At 48.3% G+C, this 27,292-nt stretch overlaps 2 protein-coding genes across 5 annotated transcripts in view; one reads left to right on the top strand and one right to left on the bottom strand.

The window, feature by feature from the left end:
- Positions 1 to 575: 575 nt before the first annotated feature.
- Positions 576 to 27,292, bottom strand: part of LOC138583821 (sodium bicarbonate cotransporter 3-like) — a 41,285-nt gene continuing 14,568 nt past the window's right edge. For 2 of the 4 annotated variants that reach the window (XM_069655829.1, XM_069655828.1), the window contains exons 2-25: positions 26,415 to 26,496; positions 25,716 to 25,856; positions 25,495 to 25,633; positions 24,791 to 24,951; positions 23,973 to 24,161; positions 21,785 to 21,894; positions 19,974 to 20,131; positions 19,754 to 19,841; positions 18,520 to 18,666; positions 18,302 to 18,405; positions 17,929 to 18,103; positions 17,702 to 17,835; positions 7,367 to 7,612; positions 7,107 to 7,212; positions 6,629 to 6,790; positions 5,620 to 5,733; positions 3,736 to 3,897; positions 3,410 to 3,661; positions 2,768 to 2,836; positions 2,514 to 2,687; positions 2,304 to 2,435; positions 2,126 to 2,217; positions 1,914 to 2,021; positions 576 to 1,639 (exon numbers count right to left, since the gene is read on the bottom strand). In XM_069655829.1, coding sequence (XP_069511930.1) covers positions 1,558 to 1,639; positions 1,914 to 2,021; positions 2,126 to 2,217; positions 2,304 to 2,435; positions 2,514 to 2,687; positions 2,768 to 2,836; positions 3,410 to 3,661; positions 3,736 to 3,897; positions 5,620 to 5,733; positions 6,629 to 6,790; positions 7,107 to 7,212; positions 7,367 to 7,612; positions 17,702 to 17,835; positions 17,929 to 18,103; positions 18,302 to 18,405; positions 18,520 to 18,666; positions 19,754 to 19,841; positions 19,974 to 20,131; positions 21,785 to 21,894; positions 23,973 to 24,161; positions 24,791 to 24,951; positions 25,495 to 25,633; positions 25,716 to 25,856; positions 26,415 to 26,496 — 3,327 coding nt within the window. In that variant the 3' untranslated portion in view covers positions 576 to 1,557. Of the gene's footprint in view, positions 1,640 to 1,913; positions 2,022 to 2,125; positions 2,218 to 2,303; positions 2,436 to 2,513; positions 2,688 to 2,767; positions 2,837 to 3,409; positions 3,662 to 3,735; positions 3,898 to 3,946; positions 4,287 to 5,619; positions 5,734 to 6,628; positions 6,791 to 7,106; positions 7,213 to 7,366; positions 7,613 to 17,701; positions 17,836 to 17,928; positions 18,104 to 18,301; positions 18,406 to 18,519; positions 18,667 to 19,753; positions 19,842 to 19,973; positions 20,132 to 21,784; positions 21,895 to 23,972; positions 24,162 to 24,790; positions 24,952 to 25,330; positions 25,368 to 25,494; positions 25,634 to 25,715; positions 25,857 to 26,414; positions 26,497 to 27,292 lie in introns of those variants that run through there. The other 2 variants (XM_069655830.1, XM_069655831.1) reach the window with 2 other exon arrangements.
- Positions 12,029 to 15,454, top strand: LOC138583659 (complement C1q-like protein 4). The gene is made up of 4 exons (XM_069655606.1): positions 12,029 to 12,089; positions 12,490 to 12,540; positions 13,595 to 13,723; positions 15,168 to 15,454. The coding sequence occupies exons 1-4, from the start codon at positions 12,029 to 12,031 to the stop codon at positions 15,452 to 15,454; spliced, it is 528 nt and encodes a 175-aa protein (XP_069511707.1).

The following is a 27,292-nucleotide window of genomic DNA, read 5'->3' as shown; positions in this document are numbered from 1 at the left end:
AAACGGGGAAACAGCTAGCATGGCTTAATTTACAAAATCCCCCAGCGAGTTCCTCTGAAGCTCTCTGACAAACATCTTGTTTGTACTCTTCATGCTAACTTCTTCTATCGTCCCACATTACGTGAACATTGATCATCTGAGGAAGACGTCGTTGATTCAAGTCACCGCACAGATTCTGTCCTGAGAGCTGAACATAGAGGGCACACCTGGAAACACAACGGTGCGTTCACACGACCCGCAAACATTTTAAATATTAAAGTAGTGACCATATGTGGACAAGAGGGAGGAGCTGGAGGAGCCAGGCGTTCACTTTAAGTAAGCTAATTTAGCTCTGTGGCTAATTCTGTCCAGTGAAGAACTGACGTGACGTCTTTCTACGTTAGCAGACTTGTTTGTATCAGTGCAGTCGCCCCCTGCTGGTCATTAGAGAGACTCCAGGTTTAAGGTGGTTTTAGCTTCACTTGTTAAAGGTACCTCTCCTCCTGGTACGTCTCATGCTGCACAGATCGACAGATCGTCTCAACTGAAATCTTTTTATTGATCATGAAAGAGCCGACACAATCTGATCATCGTCACAAACTGATTTTATTTGAACTTTAAGAAGAAACTCAGAAGACAGCGGCTGTGACGTCATTCATTCAGCCACCGCAGGCAACGAGGTGAGGCACAGCAGTGATCTCACACACACACACACACGCACGCACGCACAGGCACACACACACACACACACACGCACGCACGCACTCACAGGCACACACACACACACACGCACGCACGCACTCACAGGCACACACACACACGCACGCACGCACGCACTCACAGGCACACACACACACACACGCACGCACGCACTCACAGGCACACACACACACGCACGCACGCACGCACTCACAGGCACACACACACACGCACGCACGCACGCACTCACAGGCACACACACACACGCACGCACGCACTCACTCACAGGCACACACACACACACACACACACGCACGCACGCACAGGCACAGGCACACGCACGCACGCACAGGCACACACACGCACGCACGCACAGGCACACACACACACGCACGCACGCACGCACAGGCACACACAAAAACATTAAACATGAAACTTAAATCAGCGAGATGGATTAAATAAACTCCTCCTGCGTGGTCGTCGGAGGTGAATCCTCGTCCGCTTCATCAAAGCAGAAACGTTTAAAAACATAAATTAAACTTCAGGTGTTTCAGACGTCCGCTGAGTCTGTGTCTCGGTCCAAGCTCCAGCAGCCAATCACAGCGCAGCAGCAGACCGCCTGAGTGAAAACCATCCAAAGGAACCTGAGGAAGCGGTTTCCAAAAGTGGCGGCCATTTTGGCTCAGAGTGGAGTTTCTGTGATTCACCTTAAAACGATGAGAAAATAAAACGTTCACCTCCGCCCGAGGAAACGCAGGATGTGAGTACGGCACGGCGAGGGGGAGCCTGATTGGTCCTCCCCGACCTTTCAGAGAAGACAGCAGCATCGCCCTCCTCTTCCTCCTGCAGCGCCGCCTGGTGGTGGAGAGCAGCAGTGGATCATAGAGACGTCTCAGTGTCCACCACTTTCTGCCCGTCCTCGTTCTCCACGTTTATCTGCACGCTCGGCAGCTTCTCCGAGCTGGAAGACACAGCAACAAGGCTCAGACTGATCAATCAATCAATCAGTCAATCAATCAATCAGTCAATCAATCAGTCAATCAAACTTTGTAGAGCAGTAGTTTAAACTCTTCCTTCCTGCAGAAGAACAGAACAAACAGAAGCTCCTGATCCTAAGCACCGCTCAGAATCATTGGGAGGATTCGTTGATGTGTACGATTCCCTTTTGTTCAGAGTGAGTGAACCAATCAGAACGAGCCTCAGCAGTGATGTCACAGAGTATAACGTAGGTTTACCTGCTGCTGCGTTTCAGAGCCTTGCTGCTGTCACAGTTCATGGCAACCGACTTCCAAATGCCGCTTTTGGCCATTTCATCTGAGATGTTCACCTCTGAGGGGTCCACGCTGAACACACACACACACACACACACACACACACACACACACACATTACTCTCTGCTGCAGCGTCTGTTCACAGGGAGCATAGATTCAGACGTGACCGACTCACCGTCCCTTCAGGCTTTTGATGGGGAAGTTGATGATGTTTCCTGCGTCGTACGGCTGGTCGTCCTCCGCGTCCTCCAGCATCCGCCGAGCGTCCTGAAGAACAGAAACACGCACAGAGCCGTGTGAGCGAGGAGACGGCAGCAGAGTCATGTTGTGTTCAGCGCAGTGTAGCCTCTCACCTCCTTCTCCTTCTTCTTCTTGTCGTCGTCCTTCTTCTTCTTGCTCTCTGGTATCAGGTCGTCCAGCCAGCTCAGCTCTCTCTTGGTGAAGCAGAAGTCCAGAAGCTTCCGGATGAACACCAGAGCCAGAACCTGCAGAGGAAACGAGAAGTTATTATATAAGACGATAAATAAAACAGGTTCTCTCTCCCTCGCCTCTGTTCCTCTCACCATCATGGGGAAGACGACAGCGGCGGCCGAGGCCTTGATGGTCCAGAGGACGATGAGGCAGGTCAGCTGCACCACGGTGAAGATGTGGACCTTCCACAGGGGGACGTAGCGCAGGTAGATCAGGTCCGGCTGGTGTTTGGCCGGCATGCCGAACAGTTTGATGCGGTCGAACAGCTGCAGGACGGACAGACGGACACATTCAGATACTGACACACAGGCTGATGAAGCTGCAGGACAGACGGACGCAGACAGACCTGAATGCCTCTGAGCGAGGACACTCCCATGTAGAGGAAGACTCCGTACAGGACGGGCATCGGGATGAACTGAAGGACAGAAAGGAAAAACTCAAACATACAGAAAGATGACACAGTTACCTTCATCAGAGAAACGATGGAGCAGCTGTAGGCTCATGTTATTCTAAGTGTGTGACAACATGACAGAAAGGATCCCTACAGAGATAGACCTTTGTGTTACAGAGGAAGATGATTGTTTTAACCACACACAGACGTTACATCGCTCTCTGCACACACACCAGACTCCATTCAGAAAAACACTGATTTAAGCTCTCAGGAGCTGCTGGCTCATTATCATCGCCCACTGCTTTGACTATTTAAATATGTTGTGTAACATAAATGTTGTGTTAGATTCACACTAACTAAATCACACAGTAACACACACAAACTAACCAACAGAGGCAGATGCACAACTCCCATTTACTTCAAGCTAAAGCTATTTAAGCTACAAGCTGTTTTTCTGAATGGAGTCTGGTGTGTGTGCAGAGAGCGATGTGATGTCTGCTTCTGGTTAAAACAATCATCTTCCTCTGAAACAAAAAGGTCTAAACACGTAAACATGGTAACATGGGGGCCAGAAAAAGCCACAGGTGTGACACTGACCTTGAGGGCGGAGGTCATGAAGACGGAGCAGCCCATCAGGACGAAGATCATGAAGCCGGTGACTCTCTGCTCTCTGATACCCAGAAACTTGGGCTGCTCGCCCGGCGCCGCGCACTCCGACTCCAGCTTCAGACTGTTGACGTGCGAGATGGAGAGCACGGTCGCCGCCACGAACCACGGCAGGCCCATGATGGAGCAGATGCCCAGCATCACCGCCACCACCAGCAGGTCCAGGTGGTAGCCACAGCCTTTCTGCAACCACAACACACACAGGAAGTTCATCACTGAGCCGCTCCGTCAGAGACAAGCCTGCCACCTGTCCTCACCTTCAGTTTGTTCTCCTTCCTGTTGATGATGACGGCCGTGATCTGCTGGTCCATGAAGATTAGGATGGTGCAGAGCAGAGCGGGGACGGCGGCCGCCAGCAGCGTCCACCAGGGGTTCGGTCCCAGCGGGGAGATGAGCCAGCCGCGCTTGTTGGACGTGGGCTGAACGGACAAAGACAAACTCAATCATTACAACGTTATGTATTTGACACACATGAACCCAACACAGAGCAGGACGCTGAGAGCTCGGAGCTTTTGTCCTTTCAAATGTCTGAAGGTATGTGTCGTGCAGCTCCGATGATGATGATCAAGATTAGACTCTGATGTCAGATCCAACAGAGCCTCGTCAGTCGGCAGGTTTGTGCTTGCTTGTCAAAGTTCAGCTCATTTTGTCCTGTAACGCTTGTTCGGGCTGCAGAAGAAGAAAGAGGCAAGAAAGAGACGGAGAGGCCGCTCGTGTGTTGTCTCTGACGCTGAGGGAACGTGCAGCGTACACAAGGAGTTAAAGTACGTCAGAAGTCGGTTCAGTCTCAGATCAAGTCTTTGATCACCTGAAAAGTTCAAACAGTGATTCATGATTCAGAGTTATTTCATACTTATTAAACAGCTCAGCTCATTTTCACACCCTGGTTGTTTCCTTCAGTCTGACCTCGATGAAGGATGTCTGTGTGTGTGTGTGTGTGTGTGTGTGTGTGTGTGTGTGTGTGTGTGTGTGCGCGTGTCTGTGTGTGCGCGTGTCTGTGTGTGTGTGTGTGTGTGTGTGTGTGTGTGTGTGTGTGTGTGTGTGTCTGTGTGTGTGTGTGTGTGTGTGTGTGTGTGTGTGCGCGTGTCTGTGTGTGCGCGTGTCTGTGTGTGTGTGTGTGTGTGCGTGTGTGTGTGTGTCTGTGTGTGTGTGTGTGTGTGTGTGTGTGTGCGCGTGTCTGTGTGTGTGTGTGTCTGTGTGTGTGTGTGTGTGTGTGTGCGCGTGTCTGTGTGTGTGTGTGTGTGTGTCTCTGTGTGTGTGTGTGTGTGTGTGTGTGTGTGCGCGTGTCTGTGTGTGTGTGTGTGTGTGCGTGTGTGTGTGTGTGCGTGTGTGTGTGTGCGTGCGCGTGTGTGTGTGTGCGCGTGTCTGTGTGTGTGTGTGTGTGTGTGTGTGCGCGTGTCTGTGTGTGTGTGTGTCTGTGTGTGTGTGTGTGTGTGTGTGTGTGCGCGTGTCTGTGTGTGTGTGCGCGTGTCTGTGTGTGTGTGTGTGTGTGCGTGTGTGTGTGTGTGCGTGTGTGTGTGTGTGTGTGTGTGTGTGTGTGTCTGTGTGTGTGTGTGTGTGTGTGTGTGTCTGTGTGTGTGTGTCTGTGTGTGTGTGTGTGTGTGTGCGCGTGTCTGTGTGTGCGTGTCTGTGTGTGTGTGTGTGTGTGTGTGTGTGTGTGTGTGTGTGTGTGTGTGCGCGTGTCTGTGTGTGTGTGTGTGTGTCTGTGTGTGTGTGTGTGTGTGTGTGTGTGTGTGTGCGCGTGTCTGTGTGTGTGTGTGTGTGTGTGTGTGTGTGTCTGTGTGTGTGTGTGTGTGTGTGTCTGTGTGTGTGTGTGTGTGTGTGTGTGTGTGTGCGCGTGTCTGTGTGTGTGTGTGTCTGTGTGTGTGTGTGTGTGTGTGTGTCTGTGTGTGTCTGTGTGTGTGTGTGTGTGTGTGGTCGTTGTACTGAAGCTCGAGGTCGCTGCTCTGTATAAGTGAACCCTGCAGTGACAGAGGACACTGACCTTACACCTGCACTGTAATGTTATGTAATGTTCCATCCACACTAACGCAGCAGCTGATCACAAACTTCCACCTTCAGCTAACGTGCTGCTAATGAAAGACATAAAACCGTACAAAGGAGCTCAGGCGTCACACACACACAGGTCGCTGCTGTGTTACCTCGAAGCGGTCGGGGACGTTCAGTTTGGGTGAAGGAACTCCGACCAGATAATCCACCAGCACCATGATCATGATGGTCAGAAAGATGGCAAAGTCACTGATGGTGGATCGAACCTGCAACACACACACACACACACACACACACACACACACACACACACACACACACACACACACACACACACACACACGCACACACAGACACACACACACAGTGAGTGAAGAAGAAGATCAGGATCTCTCAGCAGCAGATCTTTAATCACTCTCTGTGTTTCCCTGTTTCTACAAAGTTTAACGATCCTGTTTTTCAAAGATGAATCAAAGCTTTCAATATGACGGAGTGGTGCCGATGTGCCAACAGAACAAGTGTTTGGTTATCTGTGAAACCTAGACTACGTTCAAAGCTGTGAGCTCTGAGCTGACACAGTCTGTGTGAAACCTAGGCGACCAGCAGAGCGAGGTACACGTATGCTGTGTTTCCAAGCTCGCAGGTGTTCAATACCCTAAAATCTGGTGCATCAGACACACTTTTAATACTTTTTCGTCGTATATAAAAAGTGTGCTGCGTCTTATACACCGGTGTTGATACACCAGTATAAAATGCAAAGATGTATTTCATAGTGTTACGGTATTTTACCCAGACGATGGCGCTATTATCCAGCTAAATCTTCGTCACGGACCTGCGGCAGCCGCCATGCTCACAACTATCAACGTTAGTGTAGGCCGAGCTCAGCTGCCGCAGCGGGAGCAGGATCACAAGCTGGACATGAAAACACATGGCATGGTGTGTCCTCGTGTGTGTGTGTATGATATGTTCGGACACGAGTTATTTTTAGATTTGATGTGCAAACGATCAGAACTTCATGAGAAACATCCTTCAGAACACGATGCACACAGAACTGTTATCACTCATATCTACACTCAGTAAGTGCTGAAGCTCGTTCTTATGGATATTTTCTTAATCTCATTTTGAAATGTATAAAAAAAACTGTGTGTGTGTGTGACACACCTTGGTAGGGAAGTATCTCTTGGTCTTGAACTGTTTGAGGAAGGAGGAGAGGAAGAAGGTGGTGAAGAAGAGGATGACGGACCAGAAGAGGACGTCGGGGACGTAGGGGCCGTCGTGGCTGCAGGCCGAGCCGACGAACTCTCCACGTAAGTCCACACAGTCCTGAGGACACACACAGACACAGTCGTGTCAGACTCCCTCATGCTGCTGTCATTTGTAGTAAAACAGAAATTATTTACTTTAAAAGATTTAACAAATAACAAAAGAGGTGATTTTTAAGTGAATTCTGATAACTCTGATAATTCTGTAACAGCTGTTACATCGCTGTCTTCAAAGACTCCGAAACATCATTTGACCTCCACTGCTGTTTGTGTAATTGACTTTTTAAAACAAGTTTGAATCCAACACAATGTTTGAGTAACAAACTGAGACACTGATTCTCCCGATGATCGAAGCTTCCAGCAGATTTATATCACACCTTCACAGTCAGCTGCTCCCACTCGATGCTTTCGGAAGTCAAGTTTCTCCTAGTCCAAATCTGTCGCACTTCATCCGAGGCGTTGGAGGGTGGAGCACACTGACACCTGGAAGAGGAAGCAACAGGTGAGACAGGTGCAAAGACAACGACGAGGAGAGCAGACTGACACACGACTGACACATGAAGTCTTCAAGAGCTGATAAAGGACAGATCCAGCTTCAGAGAGCAGTGTGCTGCCGGTCCTGCTGGTCGTGTCTTACGTGTAGAAGGTGAGGTTGTCCAGCCGGCTGTGCATGTTGATGGGGTAAAGCTCCCCGAGATGGACCAGCTTCTCCAGAGCCTCGTAGATGAAGATGATGCAGATGAGTGCTGCGAAGGCCTCCTCGGTGAAGCGCGTGATGTAGCAGACCAGAGAGCTGGCGTCTGTGGCCACCAGCAGCAGGCAGAGGAAGGCGGTCCACAGGCCGATGCTGGTCCTCAGGGACAGGTAGGACAGGCCGAAGTCACTGAGGACGGAGAGGAGGGGGTTAAATCAGGGCGACCTGAAAAATGTCCTCACAAAAAGTTCCCCCCGGGGATTAAGAAAGCGTTTCTGGTTCTGAAAGACTCTGAGGAGTCGCTGCTCTGGATTAAGTGATTTTGTTCAAAGCCTGTTTTAAGCTAAAATTAGCATCACAATTAATATCAAAGTTAAAGTAAATTAAAGCACCTTTCTTACTGATTTAGCGCTAGCTAATGACTTAGCTTTTGCGAACCCCTCACTCCTCTCCAGCTCCACCCTTTTGTCCATATATGGTCACTAAACTGGGTGTGTACCTCCTCCTCCTTCACCTCTGCTGATCCACCTGACAGCTGTCTCTCTTCCTGTGGTGGCTCTTTTTATTGGTTGGCCCTCAGTAAGCACAAGTTAAAATCAATACCTTCAGATGAACTGTGCAGACATCTGAAGTCCCCCCTGATTGTCTGTTAGTTACCTACAGGCTGCAGATAAGATGGGCTGACCTCTGGATGAACCAATCAGAGAGCAGAATGATCAGTTACTAAACACTATGTGGATCAATGCTCCACCAATCAGTGACTATAGTAAGAGCATGATTACAGGACGGTGAAGGTTCAGTTCAGCTGAGCCGAGTTTCAAACCTGATTTCAGATCAACTTTAATTTCTCATGTTTCATTACAAGAGTTCATGAACACGAAGGCTAACACTAAAGCTAACATGAAGGCTAACACTAAAGCTAACACGAAGGCTAACACAAAGGCTGACACAAAGGCTGACACAAAGGCTGACACTAAGGCTAACAATAAGGCTAACACGAAGGCTAACACAAAGGCTGACACAAAGGCTGACACTAAGGCTAACACGAAGGCTAACACTAAGGCTAACACCAAGGCTGACACTAAGGCTAACACCAAGGCTAACACGAAGGCTAACACTAAGGCTTACACGAAGGCTAACACGAAGGGTAACACGAAGGCTAACACTAAGGCTAACACCAAGGCTAACACTAACGCTAACACCAAGGCTAACACGAAGGCTGACACGAAGGCTAACACTAAGGCTAACACGAAGGCTAACATGAAGGCTAACACCAAAGCTAACACGAAGGCTAACACGAAGGCTAACACGAAGGCTAACACCGAGGCTAACACGGAGGCTGACACGGAGGCTGACACGAAGGCTAACACAAAGGCTGACACGAAGGCTAACACTAAGGCTGACACTAAAGCTAACATGCAGGCTAACACGAAGGCTGACAGGAAGGCTAACACGAAGGCTAACACAAAGGCTAACACGAAGGCTAACACCGAGGCTAACACGGAGGCTGACACGAAGGCTAACACAAAGGCTGACACGAAGGCTAACACTAAGGCTAACACGAAGGCTAACACAAAGGCTGACACTAAAGCTAACATGCAGGCTAACACGAAGGCTGACAGGAAGGCTAACACGAAGGCTAACACAAAGGCTAACACGAAGGCTAACACGGAGGCTGACACGAAGGCTAACACAAAGGCTAACACAAAGGCTAACACGAAGGCTAACACGAAGGCTAACACGAAGGCTAACACCAAGGCTGACACGAAGGCTGACACGAAGGCTAACACGAAGGCTAACACCAAGGCTAACACCAAGGCTAACACGAAGGCTAACACGAAGGCTAACACGAAGGCTGACACGAAGGCTAACACGAAGGCTAACACGAAGGCTGACACGAAGGCTAACACGAAGGCGTGTCTGAGTGTCAGAGGGAGGAGGTGAAGGGTTTGATGGCCACAGGCAGGAGTGACTTCCTGTGGTGTTCTGTGGTGCATCATGGGTGAATCTTAAACTGAATGTGCTCCTGTGTCTAACCAGCACATCTTGGACTGGGAGGAGACCCCGGGGCCGACCCAGAGCTCGCTGGAGGGGCTTTACATCCCACCTGGGAATGATCCAGGAGGAGCTGGGAAACGTGGCTGTCAGAGGGATGTCTGGGCTAAGTTGCTCAGCCTGCAGCCAACGGGACCCCACATGAGCACACTGTGTTGTGCCTGTATTACATCATGAACAAAGCTGATACCTGCTGACCAGTGCACCTGTAGGCAGTGAGACAGAAGCTGCACACCGCAGGATCTAAACCTGTGAAGTAACATTAATGCAATCAACCCATCAAAGGATCTTATTTAACCTGCTTGTACAGTTGAACTGTGTGATCTTTGACCTCATTGTGTTCTGCTGGCTTAGCACATGTTGCACTGCTCTGAGTCAACACTGCGTCAGGACACACTGTTGAACTGAGCTGAGTCTCTATAAAAGCAGCCTCTCCTCTCTCCTCAGTCTCTCATCATGTCTCGGCTTCTCCCCATGCTGCTGCTGTTCGCGCTGGCCTGCCTGGCCCGGCTCGGCTCGGCTCAGCCCGTCGACACCCAGGCCGAGCTGAAGAGGATGCAGGCCGCCATGGAGGAGCTGAAGGCCGAGAGACGAGGTGAGGCGGAGACGAGAAATCAGCTGAAATAACTTGATTGTAAAATCTCTGGTTAATTACTGTGGACCATGATTATTTATTATTGTTCTGTTTGTACTATAAACTACTGATTGTCATATTTATGAAGTGCAATTTTATTTTCTGTATGTGTTATTCCCGTCTTATTGAACTTTTGTTTAAGTCTTCTTGTTTTGTCAAACGTTCGCATTTAAATAAAGTTACACTGATTATGTTGCAGTGAATGTTTAAGGTGACTTCTCTTTGACTGTTTGCAGAGATGAGTTTTCGTCTGGAGACGGCTGAGAAGGAGCTGAGGGAAGTCAAAGGTAGCTCACTCTTAACCGCCCGTTCAGCCTTTATAAACCTGTGTGCACACTCAGTGAGCTCGTGTGACTAAAGGAGTTGTTTTCTTACAGAAACACCTAAGGTTGCGTTCGCTGCCTCGCTGGGAGGAAACGGCCTCGTGAAGACGACAGACGGCAACAAAGACCTCGTCTACAGGGACGTCCTGACCAACGTGGGCGGGGCTTACAATGCTGAGACAGGTGAGGGACGAGATTTACAGTCTGCACCCACATGTAGAGAAAATTTGGTGATAGAAAATGATGATTGTTTCCATCCCCTCCTCTCGTGTGCATATGAGTTGATTGGTTGATGGAGTTAACAGCAGTGGACTAATTCTCCAGGCGGGAAGTAGAGGACATAACTAGAGCAGAGCTGCAGTGAGGTTGATCGTGGTGGATAAATAAGAAAGAGATGAGTGCATCGTTTTCTGTTTTTAGGACAACAGGACGTCTGACACCATCTTCATCTTCAGTTCTCGTCTATAAATGTTCCTCGTTTCCCTCCAGGTGTGTTCACAGCACCGATTCGTGGAGTCTACTATATCCGCTTCACAGCTAACGGCCCCACTGACTTCCCCAGGAGCTCCGTGCTTTACAAAAACAATGACGAGATTCAGCTGATCGCCCACGAGCAGAAGTCCGGCGAGGGCAGCGACACGTCCTCCAACGGCGCCGCCCTGCTGCTGGAGAAAGGAGACACTCTGAAGATGGTGCTGTGGCACAACACGCAGATCTGGGACAACAGCAACCACCACAGCACCTTCAGTGGCTTCCTGCTGTTCCCCCTGTAAGCTCCACACAGCCTTTACACAACAGGTTCTCATGACTGGCAGCTGTCCATCAAACTGCCTCTGTTACTACTACACAAACTGGTTTCACTGCTAATACCATCAATACAACCACCTGCGTCACCATGACGATTACCAGCAGTAAAAACAACAATACAGCAGCATGTGTACAGCACGTTCAAAAGCTAGGCCGCGTTTCCACAAGAGACGAAGAAGAAAAATAATATAAATAATCAATTTGTGACCTTTTACAGACGAATAATGAAACGACTCAGCCTCAGCAAGGTTATTAAATGTGTCATAAACTTCTGATGAGTTTGATGAGCTAACTGCTGATTTAGTTCCAGTAGGAGGAAGGTTGACATCAGTCAGTCATCCTACAGGTAGAGGTGTGTATCATCTGCATAGCAGTCATGTTATGATTATGTGTCTAAATGAGAGCATGTAGATACTACAGCAGGGATCTGGACATATGATGTGTATTTTGCAATACTGTAAACAAAGCTGCTACACTGCGACGACTTAAGTCTGATCTGAGGAAAACTGTCACAGTACCAATCAATACTGACTTACAGCAGATACAAACAGAGGGGGGCCGAGGACAGAGCCTTGAGGTTCTCCACAGGTCAGAGGGGATGAAGATGATGTGTTATTTCTGACAGTAAGTGTTTGAGAGCTGGGAGGTAAAACAAAGACGATCAGCGACTGCACCTCCTCCTAGCAGCTCCATGTGTTACATGTAACGATCCACGCTGACCTGCAGAGGGTCATTTGTTTTGTCTCTGTGTCTTAAAGGGTGGATGAAGCTCCGGCAGAGTTTGACATGGACTCAGAGCTGAAGACTCTTCAGGCTTCAATGAAGCAGCTTCAGGCAGAAAACCTGGGTGAGACTCAACGTGCAGCGCTTTGCCTCCCACTGTGACTTCACACACTTATCTGCAGGGTTAGGACACACATCCTGAGGATTTAAATGAGGTTTGATTCATACGACAAGTTTAATTTGAGGTTGTGGATATTTGTAGTAATTCTCCTCACTTCCTATTCCTCTGCCGGTTTTCTGTGTGCATTTGTAAAAGCATCTAAAACATGTTATTGTGTTTCATATGTGACCAAACACTTTTTATTCATGGCTTTATCAAAGTGTTGGATTTGATCCTCATCACCCTGCGCTGGTTTCACTGGACTCATTTACTGGGATTTCATCAAAACAGAAAATCCGATAAAAACAGCTGAGACCTTTGAGCTGAGCAGTTGCTAAAGGTTTGTGTATCTGTGTGTGTCCAGGTGTCAAAGAGAGGCTGGAGTCCACAGAGAGGGAGCTGAGGGCCATGAGAGGTCAGTCAGCACAATCTCATAGTTTCTCTCTATCTGTGTCTAAAGCATGTGAGCCTCTCTGACACACCACAAGCCTGACCTCCTCATGTTCGTCCTCCAGCTGTGATTCATTGTGATGCTTAGGGGCTGAACTGATGCACGAAACAAGGCTTCTCCTCCTGTTTTAGGACGTTACCTGTTGTTTAACGCCCTCTAGTGGATCTTATCCGTTCTTACATAATGATACACATACTGTACACACATTTTTTAACCACAAACAGACGTTACATCGCTCTCTGCAACCACACTAGACTCCATTCATAAAAACACTGATTTTACCTCACAGAACACAGGAGTCGCATGTCTTACGCTGCCTCGACCGAATCACTTCTTTTGGAGTTATTGTGCGTTACACAAATATTCTTTTGATACAAACAAACCATTTAAAACACCAAAGTCTCACAATAATACAAAGAAACTAAGCGATCAAGGCAGTATTAGACCAGCAACCTCTGTGTTCTTTATAATTAAATCAGTGTTTTTCTGAATGGAGTCTGGTGTGTTTGCAGAGAGCGATGTAACGTCTGTGTGTGGTTAAAACAATCATCTTCCTCTGTAACAAAAAGGTCTATCTCTGTAGGGATCCTTTCTGTCATGTTGTCACACACTTAGAATAACAATCTGAGCCTGTCAGTGGAAACAACAAGAACTTTTAGTGGACGACCTTTGACCCAGAAACCTACACATACACTAAAACAATCTGCATGAGAAAGAAATGATAACAGTGTTTTGTTTCTTTGTGTTTCGGGCCTTTTATAAATGTCTTAAGATTTTATTGAATCTTTAAACTTTATTAGTGACGACAACAATGAGCTTTGTGTTTTTAGTATAACCTGTATGTGTGTACAGTCTGTAATGTTGTCACACACTTCTCTGCGTCTCTGTTAATTTACTATTATTAAAATGTAAATGTTTCTGAGACGAAGGTTTAAACATCATTAAGTCTGAATAACACCTCCTTCAGTTACCCTTCAGATCTGACCTCGTTTTCTTCTCATTGTCGGCTTTTCTTCAGAAGTACCGAAGGTGGCGTTTGCAGTTTCTCTGGGAGGAAACGGTCTTCAGAAGACGAGGTCAGGAAGCAAAACACTCATCTACAAAGAAGTCCTGACCAACATCGGACAGGCGTACAGCTCTGACACAGGTCAGTGACCAAGAGCTCACACACACTGCTTTCCAGTTACTGCCCTAACCCGACCAACCCTACCAACCTGACCAACCCTACCAACCCTACTAATCCTACTAACCCGACTAACCCTACCAACCCTACTAATCCTACTAACCCGACTAACCCTACCAACCCTACCAACCCTACTAATCCTACTAACCCGACTAACCCTACCAACCCTACCAACCCTACTAATCCTACTAACCCGACTAACCCTACTAATCCTACTAACCCGACTAACCCTACCAACCCTACTAACCCTACTAACCCGACTAACCCTACCAACCCTACTAATCCTACTAGCCCGACTAACCCTACCAACCCTACTAACCCGACTAACCCGACTAACCCGACTAACCCTACTAATCCTACTAGCCCGACTAACCCTACCAACCCTACTAATCCTACTAATCCTACTAACCCGACCAACCCTACCAACCCGACCAACCCGACTAATCCTACTAACCCGACTAACCCTACCAACCCTACTAATCCTACTAGCCCGACTAACCCTACCAACCCTACTAATCCTACTAACCCGACTAACCCGACTAACCCTACCAACCTGCCTAACCCTACCAACCCTACCAACCCTACTAACCCGACTAACCCGACTAACCCTACCAACCCTACTAACCCGACTAACCCTACCAACCCTACTAACCTGCCTAACCCTACCAACCCTACCAACCCTACCAACCCTACTAACCCTACCAACCCTACTAACCTGCCTAACCCTACCAACCCTACTAACCCGACTAACCCTACCAACCCTACTAATCCTACTAACCCGACTAACCCTACCAACCCTACTAACCCGACTAACCCTACTGCAGCCTTTAAACCTTATCCTGTCTTAATTAGAGAAACACAGCTCTTGTATCAAAGAATATGCTGAGGAAACAAACCCCAATTCTGGGTCTGGATACCTGAGGGGTCTGGATACCTGAGGGGTCTGGATACCTGAGGGGTTTGGATAACTGAGGGGTCTGGATACCTGAGGGGTTTGGATACCTGAGGGGTCTGGATACCTGAGGGGTTTGGATACCTGAGGGGTTTGGATAACTGAGGGGTCTGGATAACTGAGGGGTTTGGATACCTGAGGGGTTTGGATAACTGAGGGGTCTGGATAACTGAGGGGTCTGGATAACTGAGGGGTCTGGATACCTGAGGGGTTTGGATACCTGAGGGGTCTGGATACCTGAGGGGTCTGGATACCTGAGCAGAGATGAAGTGCAGATGAATACAGTCTGAAAAGTAAACATGGATTCATGTCTCTTTTAGAGTCATTTAGAACACTGACAATAATCAGTGAACGCAGCTTTAAGTCAAAGCAACAGATTGTAACATATAGAACACGTCAACAGTCAATAATAAGAGCCTCCCTAAACACACCTGTTTTTAACCCCTCCTTCTCCAGGTGTGTTCACAGCACCTACTCGGGGAGTCTACTACATCCGCTTCACTGCCAACGCCCCCACAGACTTCCCCATGAGCGCGGTTCTCTACAAAAACGGCGCCGAGATTCAGCTGATCGCCCACGAGCAGCCGTCTGGCGAGGGCAGCGACACGGCGTCCAATGGCGCCGCCCTGCTGCTGGAGCAGGGCGACAGGCTCTCCCTGCAGCTGTGGCACGACACACAGATCTGGGACAACAGCAACCACCACAGCACCTTCAGCGGCTTCCTGCTGTTCCCCATGCAGTGAGGAGCAGGCGGGTTCAACGCAGAATAAGCTGGTCTCTCCTGACCGACTGCTTTAAACATTCACCGTCACCATCGTCATCTGATGTTCAGATCAGTACATGTTTGATCACTCAGTCCTCAGGATCTAAATACACGTCAATAAAAAGCTTCTTTCACCTCAGAACACTTCATGTTTTAATCAAAGGACGAGCTTCATGTTTTCTGCATCATTGAAAAACACAGGCCGGCACATTTAGTCTCATTTAAAAGTTTCAAAATAAAAGTCTACTTTATATTATGTCCTCATATTCACCACACACTGCACCTTTATTTCTCTAAGCAGAAACATGATCGCTGAACTAAACTGAACAAGATGCATGTTTAAGTCCTCTCCTCGCTAAGCTTGACGATGTGATACGCATCACTATCAGGGGCAACGATTGAATTCATCTGAATATGAAGGGAGGTCGTAACACAAAGAGCACAACACAGTGTTTTAAATCTGAGTGAGAACAGGCAGAACAGAAACATGAACGCATGGAGGCAGCAGCTCCTGTGTTCTGAGCTAAAATCAGTGTTTTTATGAATGGAGTCTGGTTTGTGTGCAGAGAGTGATGTAACGTCTGTGTGTGGTTAAAACAATCATCTTCCTCTGTAACACAAAGGTCTATCTCTGTAGGGATCCTTTCTGTCATGTTGTCACACACATAAATGGTCATCGAGTGGAGGTAAAGCACTGAAGCTTATTTTAATAGAAGTTAAACTTCTTCAGCCTCACAGCTGAGAGCAGGAATGTTTCCTCTGAACTTTGAAGTCTTTCAGGGAGACGACAGGTTGAGCATGAATGATGAAAAACTCTTCATTGAAACCAGCAAACGATTCATTCTTTATCTAAATTATTGGCTTTTTTTTCACAGCGCTGATCCTAAACAATATTCTGTCTTGGATTCAGTGTCTAAAATGATTGTGTTCAGAAAGGACGAGGATGATTTCCAGGTGTCTTTTCTTTTCTGAAAATATATAAAAACATTGGGTTTGTTTGTTTCCACAGCAGACAGAGGAAAGCTGCAGATCCTCACAGCTCAGGCCCCACACAGGAAGTCCTTCAGCTTAAAGTGCAAACATGTATTGTCCTGATCTTTGTGACGCTGGCGGTGCTGACGGTGTCTCTGACGGATTTTCCACGAAACATTAGAGTTTCAAACGCAGAACAAACAGAAGACTGATATAATCTGTCGGAAAATGGAGCAGGTTAAATAATAAGGATTTTATGCGAGTGTTACAAAACCTGTTTTTTCATCACAAAAAGCTTTTTAATCCTCAGACAAAAAACAATAACGGGAACTCCTCTGAGGTTACGAACCAAATCCCTGTAAAGCCAATAAATCAGTTGATCCTCAAACCCACAGACCCACAGAATCTCAAAAGAACAGCCTCGTCGCTGCTTTCAGCTCTTATTAAACTCTGCTTTAAACACAGCATCTTATTTTAGGTAATAAATAATGACGTCAGTGAGGCTCTGATTAAACTCCCACCACAGTCTCCTGCAGGGGGCGCCCCAGCTTCATGCAGAGGCAGACTAAACAAGACGCACCGAAGAGTTCTGCTTTACTGTGATACAAGAAGTGTCCTCTAACTGTGCCGAGAGTGGTGCACGCTTTAATGGAGCTCATATAATCTAAGTTACAGCTTCTGACAAAGTCTGCAGTTAAATTCAACAGAAAATAATAAATATATATGTATATATATATATGTCTATAATAAAAGACATCTCTTCTTCTGTAGTTTCCCAATCACACCTTATTTTCTGTCTGTGTGGAGGGTATCATACGCTCGACACGTCAGACAAACTGAGAGGCTGCGCTCTTTAATAAAGACAGGAAACCTCGGAGCTTCCACACGTCTAAATATGACCTGTTTGGATGGATGAACGTGCTGAATATTACACTGCTGAAAGACTGTTCATCTTGGTCGTGTTCAACAGGTCGTAGCCACTCCCAGCTATGACCTGACTCAATCAGTGCTTCTGTCGTGTTAATGCCATCAGAACCATGCAGACGGCTCAGTAACAAAGGACACAATGATGGTGAATGTTTACTCACGAGCGGACGGCCTGGATGCTGCAGCACAGACATCAAACACCTGAACAGGAGGTCACAGGTCGCTCTTGCAAAACACAGCCGAGAAACTCAGTGGCCTTTCTTACACAAGCAGACAAGCATCCGTTGCAGACTACAGGTGATCACGCAGGAGGCGGAGTCTGACTCACCTGCAGAACTTAAACAGGATCTTCTCAAAGACCAGAACCGGACCGGTGCTGCCCAGGATGGTGAGCGGCTGACCAGCGAACAAGGAGTAGGCCACGCCCGTCAGAGACGCCCCAAACAGAGACTCGATGGCGCTCTGCAGAGAGAGAGAGGACATGTAATAATACTGCGCTGTTCCTTTAAGAGGAGGTGAGTTTATCAGGTATCCCCCCGTTATTCTGGTTCTTACAATGTTTCCTTTGGTGGCCTCTCCCAGCAGCCCTCCGAACGTGATGACGGGCGACATGCAGGCGCAGTACAGGAAGAGGACGGACGCCAGACACTGCAGGCTGAGCGCGTCTCTGATGTCGCTCCACAGGAAGGGAGCTTTCCTCCGCACGTCGTTCACCAGACCACCAAAGATCCTGACGGAGACACACAGGACACATTCTGAGGTTATAGCTGCTTTTCAAAATAAATAATATTTGACAACTTAAGTACCTGAATAAAGATAAAAAATATATATATGACGTACGATCATCGATCAAACTACCCAGCAGTTAATAAAGTCGTTACAATGATCTTTTCACAGTCCTGTAAAGTGAGACAGCGTGCAGACTGACCTCCCTGTCCTCTGCAGCTCCGGCCCTGTGTGATGCTCCGCCTCCTTTGCTGTGTCAAAGCCATGGGCGGAGCCATTAGGGACCGACGCCATCTTCCTCTTCTCCTGCAGAGAGGCAGAGATAGATACAGAGCTGATCACAGGTCAGACACAGCATCATTGTATTAAACATCAGAGATCCTCTCTGTCTGACAGGATGCAGGTCTCATGGTGACTCACCTGAGACGGGACGCTCTTAGGGGGCTCGATGCGGATGCTGGGGTCCCACTCACCCGGAGGCAGCACCGTCACCTGATCCAGGAACTCATCGATCCCTGACAGCAGGTCGTTCCGGTCCTTCGCCTTGTAGGCAACATCGTGGAAGATCTAAGAGAGAAAAACACAGGCTGTGTAACCTGCTGCGCACCTTAAACCTGCTGCGCACCTCAAACCTGCTGCGCACCTCAAACCTGCTGCGCACCTCAAACCTGCTGCGCACCTCAAATCTGCTGCGCACCTTAAATCTGCTGCTCACTTCAAACCTGCTGCGCACCTTAAACCTGCTGCTCACCTTAAATCTGCTGCGCACTTCAAACCTGCTGCGCACCTCAAACCTGCTGCTCACCTTAAACCTGCTGCTCACCTTAAACCTGCTGCTCACCTTAAACCTGCTGCGCACCTTAAACCTGCTGCTCACTTCAAACCTGCTGCGCACCTTAAACCTGCTGCGCACCTTAAACCTGCTGCGCACCTTAAACCTGCTGCTCACTTTAAACCTGCTGCGCACCTTAAACCTGCTGCGCACCTCAAACCTGCTGCGCACCTTAAACCTGCTGCGCACCTTAAACCTGCTGCTCACTTCAAACCTGCTGCTCACCTTAAACCTGCTGCTCACCTCAAACCTGCTGCGCACCTCAAACCTGCTGCGCACCTCAAACCTGCTGCGCACCTCAAACCTGCTGCGCACCTTAAACCTGCTGCGCACCTCAAACCTGCTGCGCACCTTAAACCTGCTGTTCACCTCAAACCTGCTGCGCACCTTAAATCTGCTCACCTTAAACCTGCTGCTCACCTTAAACCTGCTGCTCACCTCAAACCTGCTGCGCACCTTAAACCTGCTGCGCACCTTAAACCTGCTGCGCACCTTTGAAGTGTCATTTTGGAGCAATCTGGAACCAAAAGCATCTTCTTTCCTCCAACGTAAAAATTTGGTGGCTACATTACCCACAAAGCAACTGTAAAGCTAAAAAGTCCAAATGCTTTCGTCCAGAACAATAGAAAGTATGTCTCCATCCAATAAGCTCTGATGCTCCTCCAGCAGGTGAACAGACACGTCACTCTCTGTGAGGTCGGCATTTGAACCTTCAGCTCTCAGTCTGAGGACGTTTCTCAGGGTGCTTTAATAGCTGTGCTGTATGAGAAAATTAAGCAGCCTTGTATCTGTAGAGGTTAAAACCTTCTCTTGCTGTCTCACCTCATCCGTCATCAGAGTGGCCATGGAGCGTCCGATCTCGTGGTACTGAGGACCTTTTCCAAACGGGCCGAGCAGCAGGAAGAGAAACCTGAAGGGATGAGAGTCACAGATTCACTGATGTTACAGGGATATGAAATGAACACAGACTAAAGAGAAACCTCAACCTTGTGTGTGTGTGTGTGTGTGTGTGTGTGTGTGTGTGTGTGTGTGTGTGTCTCACCTGGTGGGCACGGGGACCTCCGTGAGGCCGGTCAGCAGCATGGCGGGGGCGAGCCGCACGAAGGCGATGATTGGTCGCTCCAGGAAGTCGGCTTCACCGACCAGGACGTTTGAGGCCTCTGCACCGGGAGGGATCTTCTTCATGAAGTTCATGTCCACCTAAAACACACACACACACACACACACACACACACACACACACACACACACACACACCTAAACTTGTTACTGTGCTTGTAGTGAACACTGCAGCCTGTAGGGGGCAGCAGCGGCTCAGGCTGAGCTGACCTGATAAAAACTCCAGGATGTCAGACATGTTTGTTTCCTTCTGCTCTTCAGCTCCTGACTGAATGTTCTCACCATAACGTCCATTGATGTTGACACACAAATACCCACAATGCATTGATAACAACATCATGGTGCAACAATCACAGAAAATCAAGACAATAGAGCTGGCTGCGGTCTGATCCTTCTCCACAAACATCTGCACATCACACACTGACACAGAGCAGCTGGAGCTCACTGAACAACAACAACATGCAGCATCACGATGAGTCACGGCACAGAGAGCTCTGTGATTGGTCGACAGCTTGTGATTGACAGGTGACTTACAGCAGGCTTCCTGCCAGCGGCCGCCAGCAAACAAACACAGTCGCAGTCCTGCTGAGAGACAAACGGGTCATCGTCCAGACATCAAACACAGCTTCTGATTGGCTGCTTCAGGTTCACAGTGACTAATGAACCAGTCACATGACTGAAAGAAGCCAGCTCATTGGACGGTTTCAGTGCAGTGAGTATCAAACTGTCTGTACTGAGGTTCAGCACGATGTTACTTCAAAAATTAAAGTATTTCAGTCGCATGAAACTCGTTTTCTTATATAAATATAAATATATAAAGTTTCATTTTGATATTTCAGGCTTTTAACTTTTCTCTTCCATGAGAAGTGTTCAGTGTTCATGCTGCATGAACGACTGCAACGATCGCTCCGACCGCTCTGACTGCAACGACCGCTCCGACTGCAACGATCGCTCCGACCGCTCTGACTGCAACGACCGCTCCGACTGCAACGATCGCTCTGACTGCAACGACCGCTCTGACTGCAACGACTGCTCCAACCGCTCCGACTGCAACGACCGCTCCAACCGCTCCGACTGCAACGACCGCTCCAACCGCTCCGACTGCAACGATCACTCCGACTGCAACGACCGCTCCAACCGCTCTGACTGCAACGATCACTCCGACTGCAACGACCGCTCCAACCGCTCCGACTGCAACGACCGCTCCAACCGCTCCGACCGCTCCGAGTTTAAAAATAGTTAGTTGCCAGCAAATCTAATTGTCAATAATTAGCTGATGACATCATAACATCGTTTCCCGGAGCTGAGTTGCTGACGGGTGAGACATCTCACATCCTCACTATCTCTGCTGAGAGTTCACGCTAAACAGCGACCGGGAAGCGACAGGTGAACACAGAAACAGGTCTGCGCTCGTGTTTGATTCTTTTCTTCTATCAGCACTTTGACTGTCGTTGGGTTTAAACAGACAAAAACGTCTCTCTCGTATCAGTCATCAGGTTTGGCTTTCCTGCTTGAACAAATGGCTGCCTACAGGTCATTCAACATGTCGGATTATAAAAGAGTTTCATTCTGAACCATGAGCAGTCTTTCTACAGGTGACCTGCTGAGCACAGGAGGAGGAAGTGTCACAGTTAGAGCTTTACAGATCATCATTACACTCAAACCCGGCCCTCCTGATGTTTCACACAGACTCTGAAGTAACGAAGGACGTGGAACAGGTGGAGCAGTGTTCACCTTGCTGAAGTCCACCGTGCTGTTTTCCCGGCTGCCTCCGTTGACGCGACTCTCGCTGTTCTTGCTGTTGTCGAGGTTTCCAGGAGCCGAGTGAGGCGACGCCAGCAGACCTGCAGGGACCAGAGAGAAGTTACACAGGTGTCACAAACATGAGCAGCTGAAGAGGATAATCGGAAGGTGTCCTCAGGTACAGAACAAAGCAGCGTCTCAAGGGGACTGACAGGAAACGTCTCCGGTCTCTGTTCAGCTGCATCCATCAAACCATCAACACAGACGGCTTCTGCTCAAACACCTGGACCCGAAGCTGAGCTGTGAACCTGCTCTGCTGCTGCTTCATGAGAACGTTCGACTCCACCGTGTGTTCAGATCAAAGGTAAATTCTCCCTCCAGATGTGTCTGCTAAATAAACGCTGTCATCTCTTGGTTCGTCCCATCCCCCGGAGGAGCGCCCGTTCATCTGTCTGTGCTGAGTCTCAGTCTCTCTGTAAACAGGAAGTTACACAGAGGCTGCACTCTGGCTTACTGCAGCGGGATGAAGCCCAAACAGAAACAGATTCTCTTGTGATCGACTTTAATTAACGGCTCTTCAGTTTGCTGAAAGAACAACATCATGATGCAGATTAGGAACAACATGAAGCTTTGTCAGGTCCGAGTCGCTCCAATGTTTCTCTCCTGGTTAATCTTCATGCAGCACCGTCAGCACACTGCGTCGTCACACTCGCTGACTCCTTCCTGTTCGTTTGGACTCTATAGTTTCAGACCTGTCAGCTTCAGCACATCAACAGGTGTTACTCAGTGAACAGGTGGTGATGTGTCAGCTGTACTTCCCCCCTACAGATCACTGACCAGGACCGGTAACGTCCAGCTGATGATGCAGAACAGAGGCAACCACACTGATCCTGGAATGATGCTCCATGAAACAAAGTCCTCCTCCTCTTTACGGAGGTAAACCACCACCTGAGGCATCTCCGCTCCTCCACACAGCCCTTCTGGAGCTGGAGGAGGAGGCAAGGGCTGAAGGAGGAGCATCGATCAGGAAAGTAGGGAGGGAGAGAGGCTGGGAGGGCAGGGCTCAGAGACTAGAGGCGACTATGATGGACCAGGGTGGGAGTGGTCTGAGGAAAGGAGGCGGGGCTTGGAAGAAGAAGGTCATTTTCAAAGTAATCTGTGTTTGTTGAGTTTATGGTGAAGAATAAGAAAATATTAATTCAATCAGGACATCTCTCAGATGATTTAACAAAAACTAAATGCTTGGCTCGGGGCGAGTGTGACACACACGCACACGCACACGCACACACACACACACACACACACACACACAATCACACACAATCACACACACACACACACACACACACACACACACACACACACACACACGCACACACACACACACACACACACACACTCTGCAGACGGAGCTTCAGGTCACGTCAGCAGAATAACAAACTGTTCTGTCTCTCATAAACAGGATGTGTGACTCGGACTCGTCACACAGTGTTAGCTGGTTATTAGCTGGCTGACTCTGCAGGTCGCTGCAGGTCGCTGCAGGTCAGTGCTGACCGACAGGAAACACACCAGACTGATGCTGAAGACAACGAACCTGCTCCTTGTCAATATTCAACATTATTAACTGTTCAGTGAACGGCTCAAACAGCTCAAACTGCACACCTGCTTCACATGTCAGGCTGCAAAACACAACTATAATAACCACACAATGCCATGCACCAATCAGAGACACATCGACATGTCACTGTCACCTCGACCAATCAGGACGGACGAAAAACACTGAAGGACATCAGCATGAGACTCTTTGATCTACCAGGGAAACGTGATTATTAAGATAATTATTTATTATTATTATTTATTATTTATTTATTATTATTATTTATTATTATTATTATTAAGATATTCCAAATCTACACACATGACCAGAACTTCATCAAACAGTCAGAAGCTCTGAACCGTTAACATATTAGTTACTTACAGGATGTTTTCTGTTAACACCAAACGTCTTCAAAACACTGAATGATTTATTGAACATACATTTTGTCTGTGCAGATCAAAGGTCGTGATGTGTCAAAGTGCTTGTGTGTCACACTGATCTTTTCCAGCTCCTGTAAGACAGCGCTGTGATGAGAAGAATCACATGAAACTTGTCAATCCTAAAGACGAGCTGCAGTCTCACCGTTGCGTTCCAGTAAGTGGGGGTCAGAGTGTTTCTTGCCGATGTCGGCGAAGGATCGAACCAGCGGGATTCTGTTGCTCAGCTTCTTCTCGTTCTGATGGTGGTGACGCCTCAACATGGCCTCCCTCACCTTCTCTCGAACGCCCTCCTCCAGCTGACCCGACACCAGCATGCTGTCGATCACCATGTCTGGTTAAAGAGAAAGGTGGTTAAAGAGAAAGAACTACACATCCAACATGATGTGTGGAGTTCCCCAAGGCTCCGCCCTCGGTCCTCTTTTATTTAATTCAACATCATTATGTAGGAGTTATGTCTCTCTGCTCTGCTCCCCTGACATGGGGTTAAAGAACTATTTTATGATCAGGAATTTGTTTGACAAAAACAAAAGCTGCTGTCAGGGTCGACTGGTCGTCATCGTTTTTCAATTTAGAGGTTCATTTAAAAAAAAAAAAAAGACTTTTACTTCCTGCTCTTACATCTGGGCAAGATGCCAGCACAACCTCTGGGCTTCTCTCAGACATACATGTTTAAATAATGCTGGTCAAACAAGCCACTAGAAAAAGTGGATATGTCCAGGACCACCGGCATCAGCTGACGGTTTAATGACTGCAGAATAAAACTAAAAGTGAACTTCGTGTTTAATGTTTAAGAAGTGAGAAAATAAATAAATCTGTCGAGACAAAAATACACAAACTATGAATAACACCACAGCCTCAACAACGTCTGCTGTCATCTTCAAAGCAGCAGGACTCTGGCCTCTGGTCTCATGTGCAGACACAGGACCATGAAAACATGTGAACACGTGTAATCACGCTGACCTGCGATCTCCTCGATGGTGTTGGCTCGCATGTCGAGCAGCACGGTGCCGTTCAGGATGCAGGAACGCAGCTCGAACAGACTGTGGAGCGACAGCGTGGCCACGTACGGTTTACTCCACCGCTCACCTCCGTCCTCTACGTCCTCCTCAAACTTCAGCCACCTGAAACACAACAAACACAAATAAATACAGATTTAACGTGCCAGTGCGTACAGGCGCTTCTGCATATTTAATTTTCTTTCATATCTATATTTTTATGTTATTCTAATTTAGCTTCTGACTAAGCAGTTCGAGTACCGCTGTTCACTCGTCTTGTAAGAAGAATTTCTTGTCAAACACTCGACTCTAGATTCTCCAGTTTGTCCTCCTCAGTTCAGTTTGACTCCTGAAACGATGCAGGCATGAAAGCACGTCTGTGCAGACCAGAGTGTAACACAGGTGTTATGGAGGATTAGAAATATCAAAACAAAATCCACTGCACTTATAAGTACAGACTCCTGAATAAATACAGGTTAATCCTCGTCAAAGAACAAAGGATTACCTGTAACAGCAGAGTGAAGAGAGGTGTTATTCTGAGCAGAGGAAAGAGACGGCCTCAGGTGAGACTGAACAAACAGAACAAAGCCTCAGAGGATGATACGCAGAGACACAGGCTGGACTTTCATCCTCAATAATCTGAATGTAAATAAAGTGTGGAGTCCTCGCCTGGCGGTCTCCTTCCACTCCTGAAAGTCTCCGTCTCTGAAGGCCAGCTCGTCCAGCTCGGTGAACAGGTCGTGGGGGATGTGCTCCTCGTCTCCGTCCTCCGTCCCGAGGATGAACTGGACTCTCTGAGAGGGTGTGTCTGCAGGGACACAGATACACACTTCCTTCAGATACATGCGTCAGCGTTAGGAAAGAGTGTTTGTGTAAGCGTCACGACAGACCGTATGTGGGCGACTCTCGTCCGTCCTCCCGGTCCGAGCGGTCCCGTCGTTTGCGGTGATGTCTGTGTCCTCGGTGACGGTGACGCCTTCGACTCTGCCGGCCCAGAGGAACGTGAACGCCGACGTACACCGCTCTGTGACCTGACGGGAAGAAATCCAGTCACTTTACAGGTTATGATTATTACGTTTATATACAATAAGCACAGATGAAGAGTTATTTTAAACATATATGACCCCCAAATAAATAAGAGTACATGTGGCTGCAAAAAATGTTAACATCCCTGATGCTACTGATGATAACGATACAAATACTACTAATTAAAATCACTTCAGGTAGTTTAGAAAGACACTGACGCCCATATAAGGACGTTTGAGCCCCGCCCACTCAGGATGACAGTCTTTATAGAAATGTGTCATCTTTGCTACTTTCTGCTTGACTGTAAATACAGAGAAGCTACTGTACAACAAAGAGTGTGAGCGTGTGTGTGTGAGCGTGTGTGTGTGAGCGTGTGTGTGAGCGTGTGTGTGTGAGCGTGTGTGTGTGTGTGAGCGTGTGTGTGAGCGTGTGTGTGAGCGTGTGTGTGTGAGCGTGTGTGTGAGCGTGTGTGTGTGTGAGCGTGTGTGTGTGAGCGTGTGTGTGAGCGTGTGTGTGTGTGTGTGTGTGTGTTTGTGTGTGTTTGTGTGTAAACAGAGACTCACTCTCCAGTTCTTCCTTCTCAAAGTTTGTGTGGAGGGTGGCGCTGGTCTTCCCCTGGTCCAGCACCGCCTCCTCATCGTTCCCCTGAAACACACACAGAAATGATGACATCAATAAGACGAAGGTGTTTTCATTGGACAGGAAGGAGGCGTGTGAACATGATGGCAGCAGATAACACAACATATCTTTTCTGCTCTCGGTCAGAGAGCGGCGCCGTCTGCGATCATCAGTGGACACTTTGCAGACGGGTCAGGAGCACCACGTACTTCAGAGTCCTGCATAAAACACATGTCAGGTGTACGCTGGATTTCAGCCTTTGTCACCGCGTCACACTGACGTCAGACAGCCCCGTCCCTTGGCACTATGTCTCACTCTGCACATCAGCCCTGTACACCTGCGCCTGCAGCGCACAGAGTCAGATCAGCTGTTCGTCTGTCTCTTTAACATACAAAATGATTATAAGGTAAACTGCATTAAGTCGTGCAGATGTTGCATGCTGGCTCCGCCCACGGCCGGTGGGAACGCCGTGACTCATCACGCTGTCACCGCTGATGTAAACAGGAAGCGATCTGACAGCTGAGAACCAAATAAACATGATGGAGGAAAGATGATCAGGTCACACACACACACACACACACACACACACACCACACAGCTCTGTGATGCCTGTGTGTGTGGAGTGTGTCAAACAGGAAGTGCTCCTCGTCTGTTAGTTGTAACTCTGCTGTGACTGTGAGCTCACAGCCTGTCTGTCTGTACAGCAGCATGCTGACAGACCGCACGCACGCACGCACGCACGCACGCACGCACGCACGCACGCACGCACGCACGCACGCACGCACGCACGCACGCACGCACGCACGCACGCACGCACGCACGC

Source organism: Semicossyphus pulcher, unplaced genomic scaffold, assembly GCF_022749685.1.
Source record: "Semicossyphus pulcher isolate SPU_LCO1_2020_fin unplaced genomic scaffold, fSemPul1.0.p SCAF_9, whole genome shotgun sequence".
Lineage (NCBI taxonomy): Eukaryota > Metazoa > Chordata > Actinopteri > Labriformes > Labridae > Semicossyphus > Semicossyphus pulcher.
The sequence above is the reverse complement of the archived record's forward strand: the minus strand, read 5'-3'. Positions and strand labels throughout refer to the sequence as shown.

Excerpts from the sequence above, each read along its gene's own strand:
- LOC138583659 (XM_069655606.1), top strand. The coding sequence starts at position 12,029 with ATGGACTCAGAGCTGAAGACTCTTCAGGCTTCAATGAAGCAGCTTCAG. Across the intron at positions 12,090-12,489 it reads GCTTCAGGCAGAAAACCTGG|GTGTCAAAGAGAGGCTGGAG; the intron begins GTGAGACTCAAC and ends GTGTGTGTCCAG. Across the intron at positions 12,541-13,594 it reads GGAGCTGAGGGCCATGAGAG|AAGTACCGAAGGTGGCGTTT; the intron begins GTCAGTCAGCAC and ends GCTTTTCTTCAG.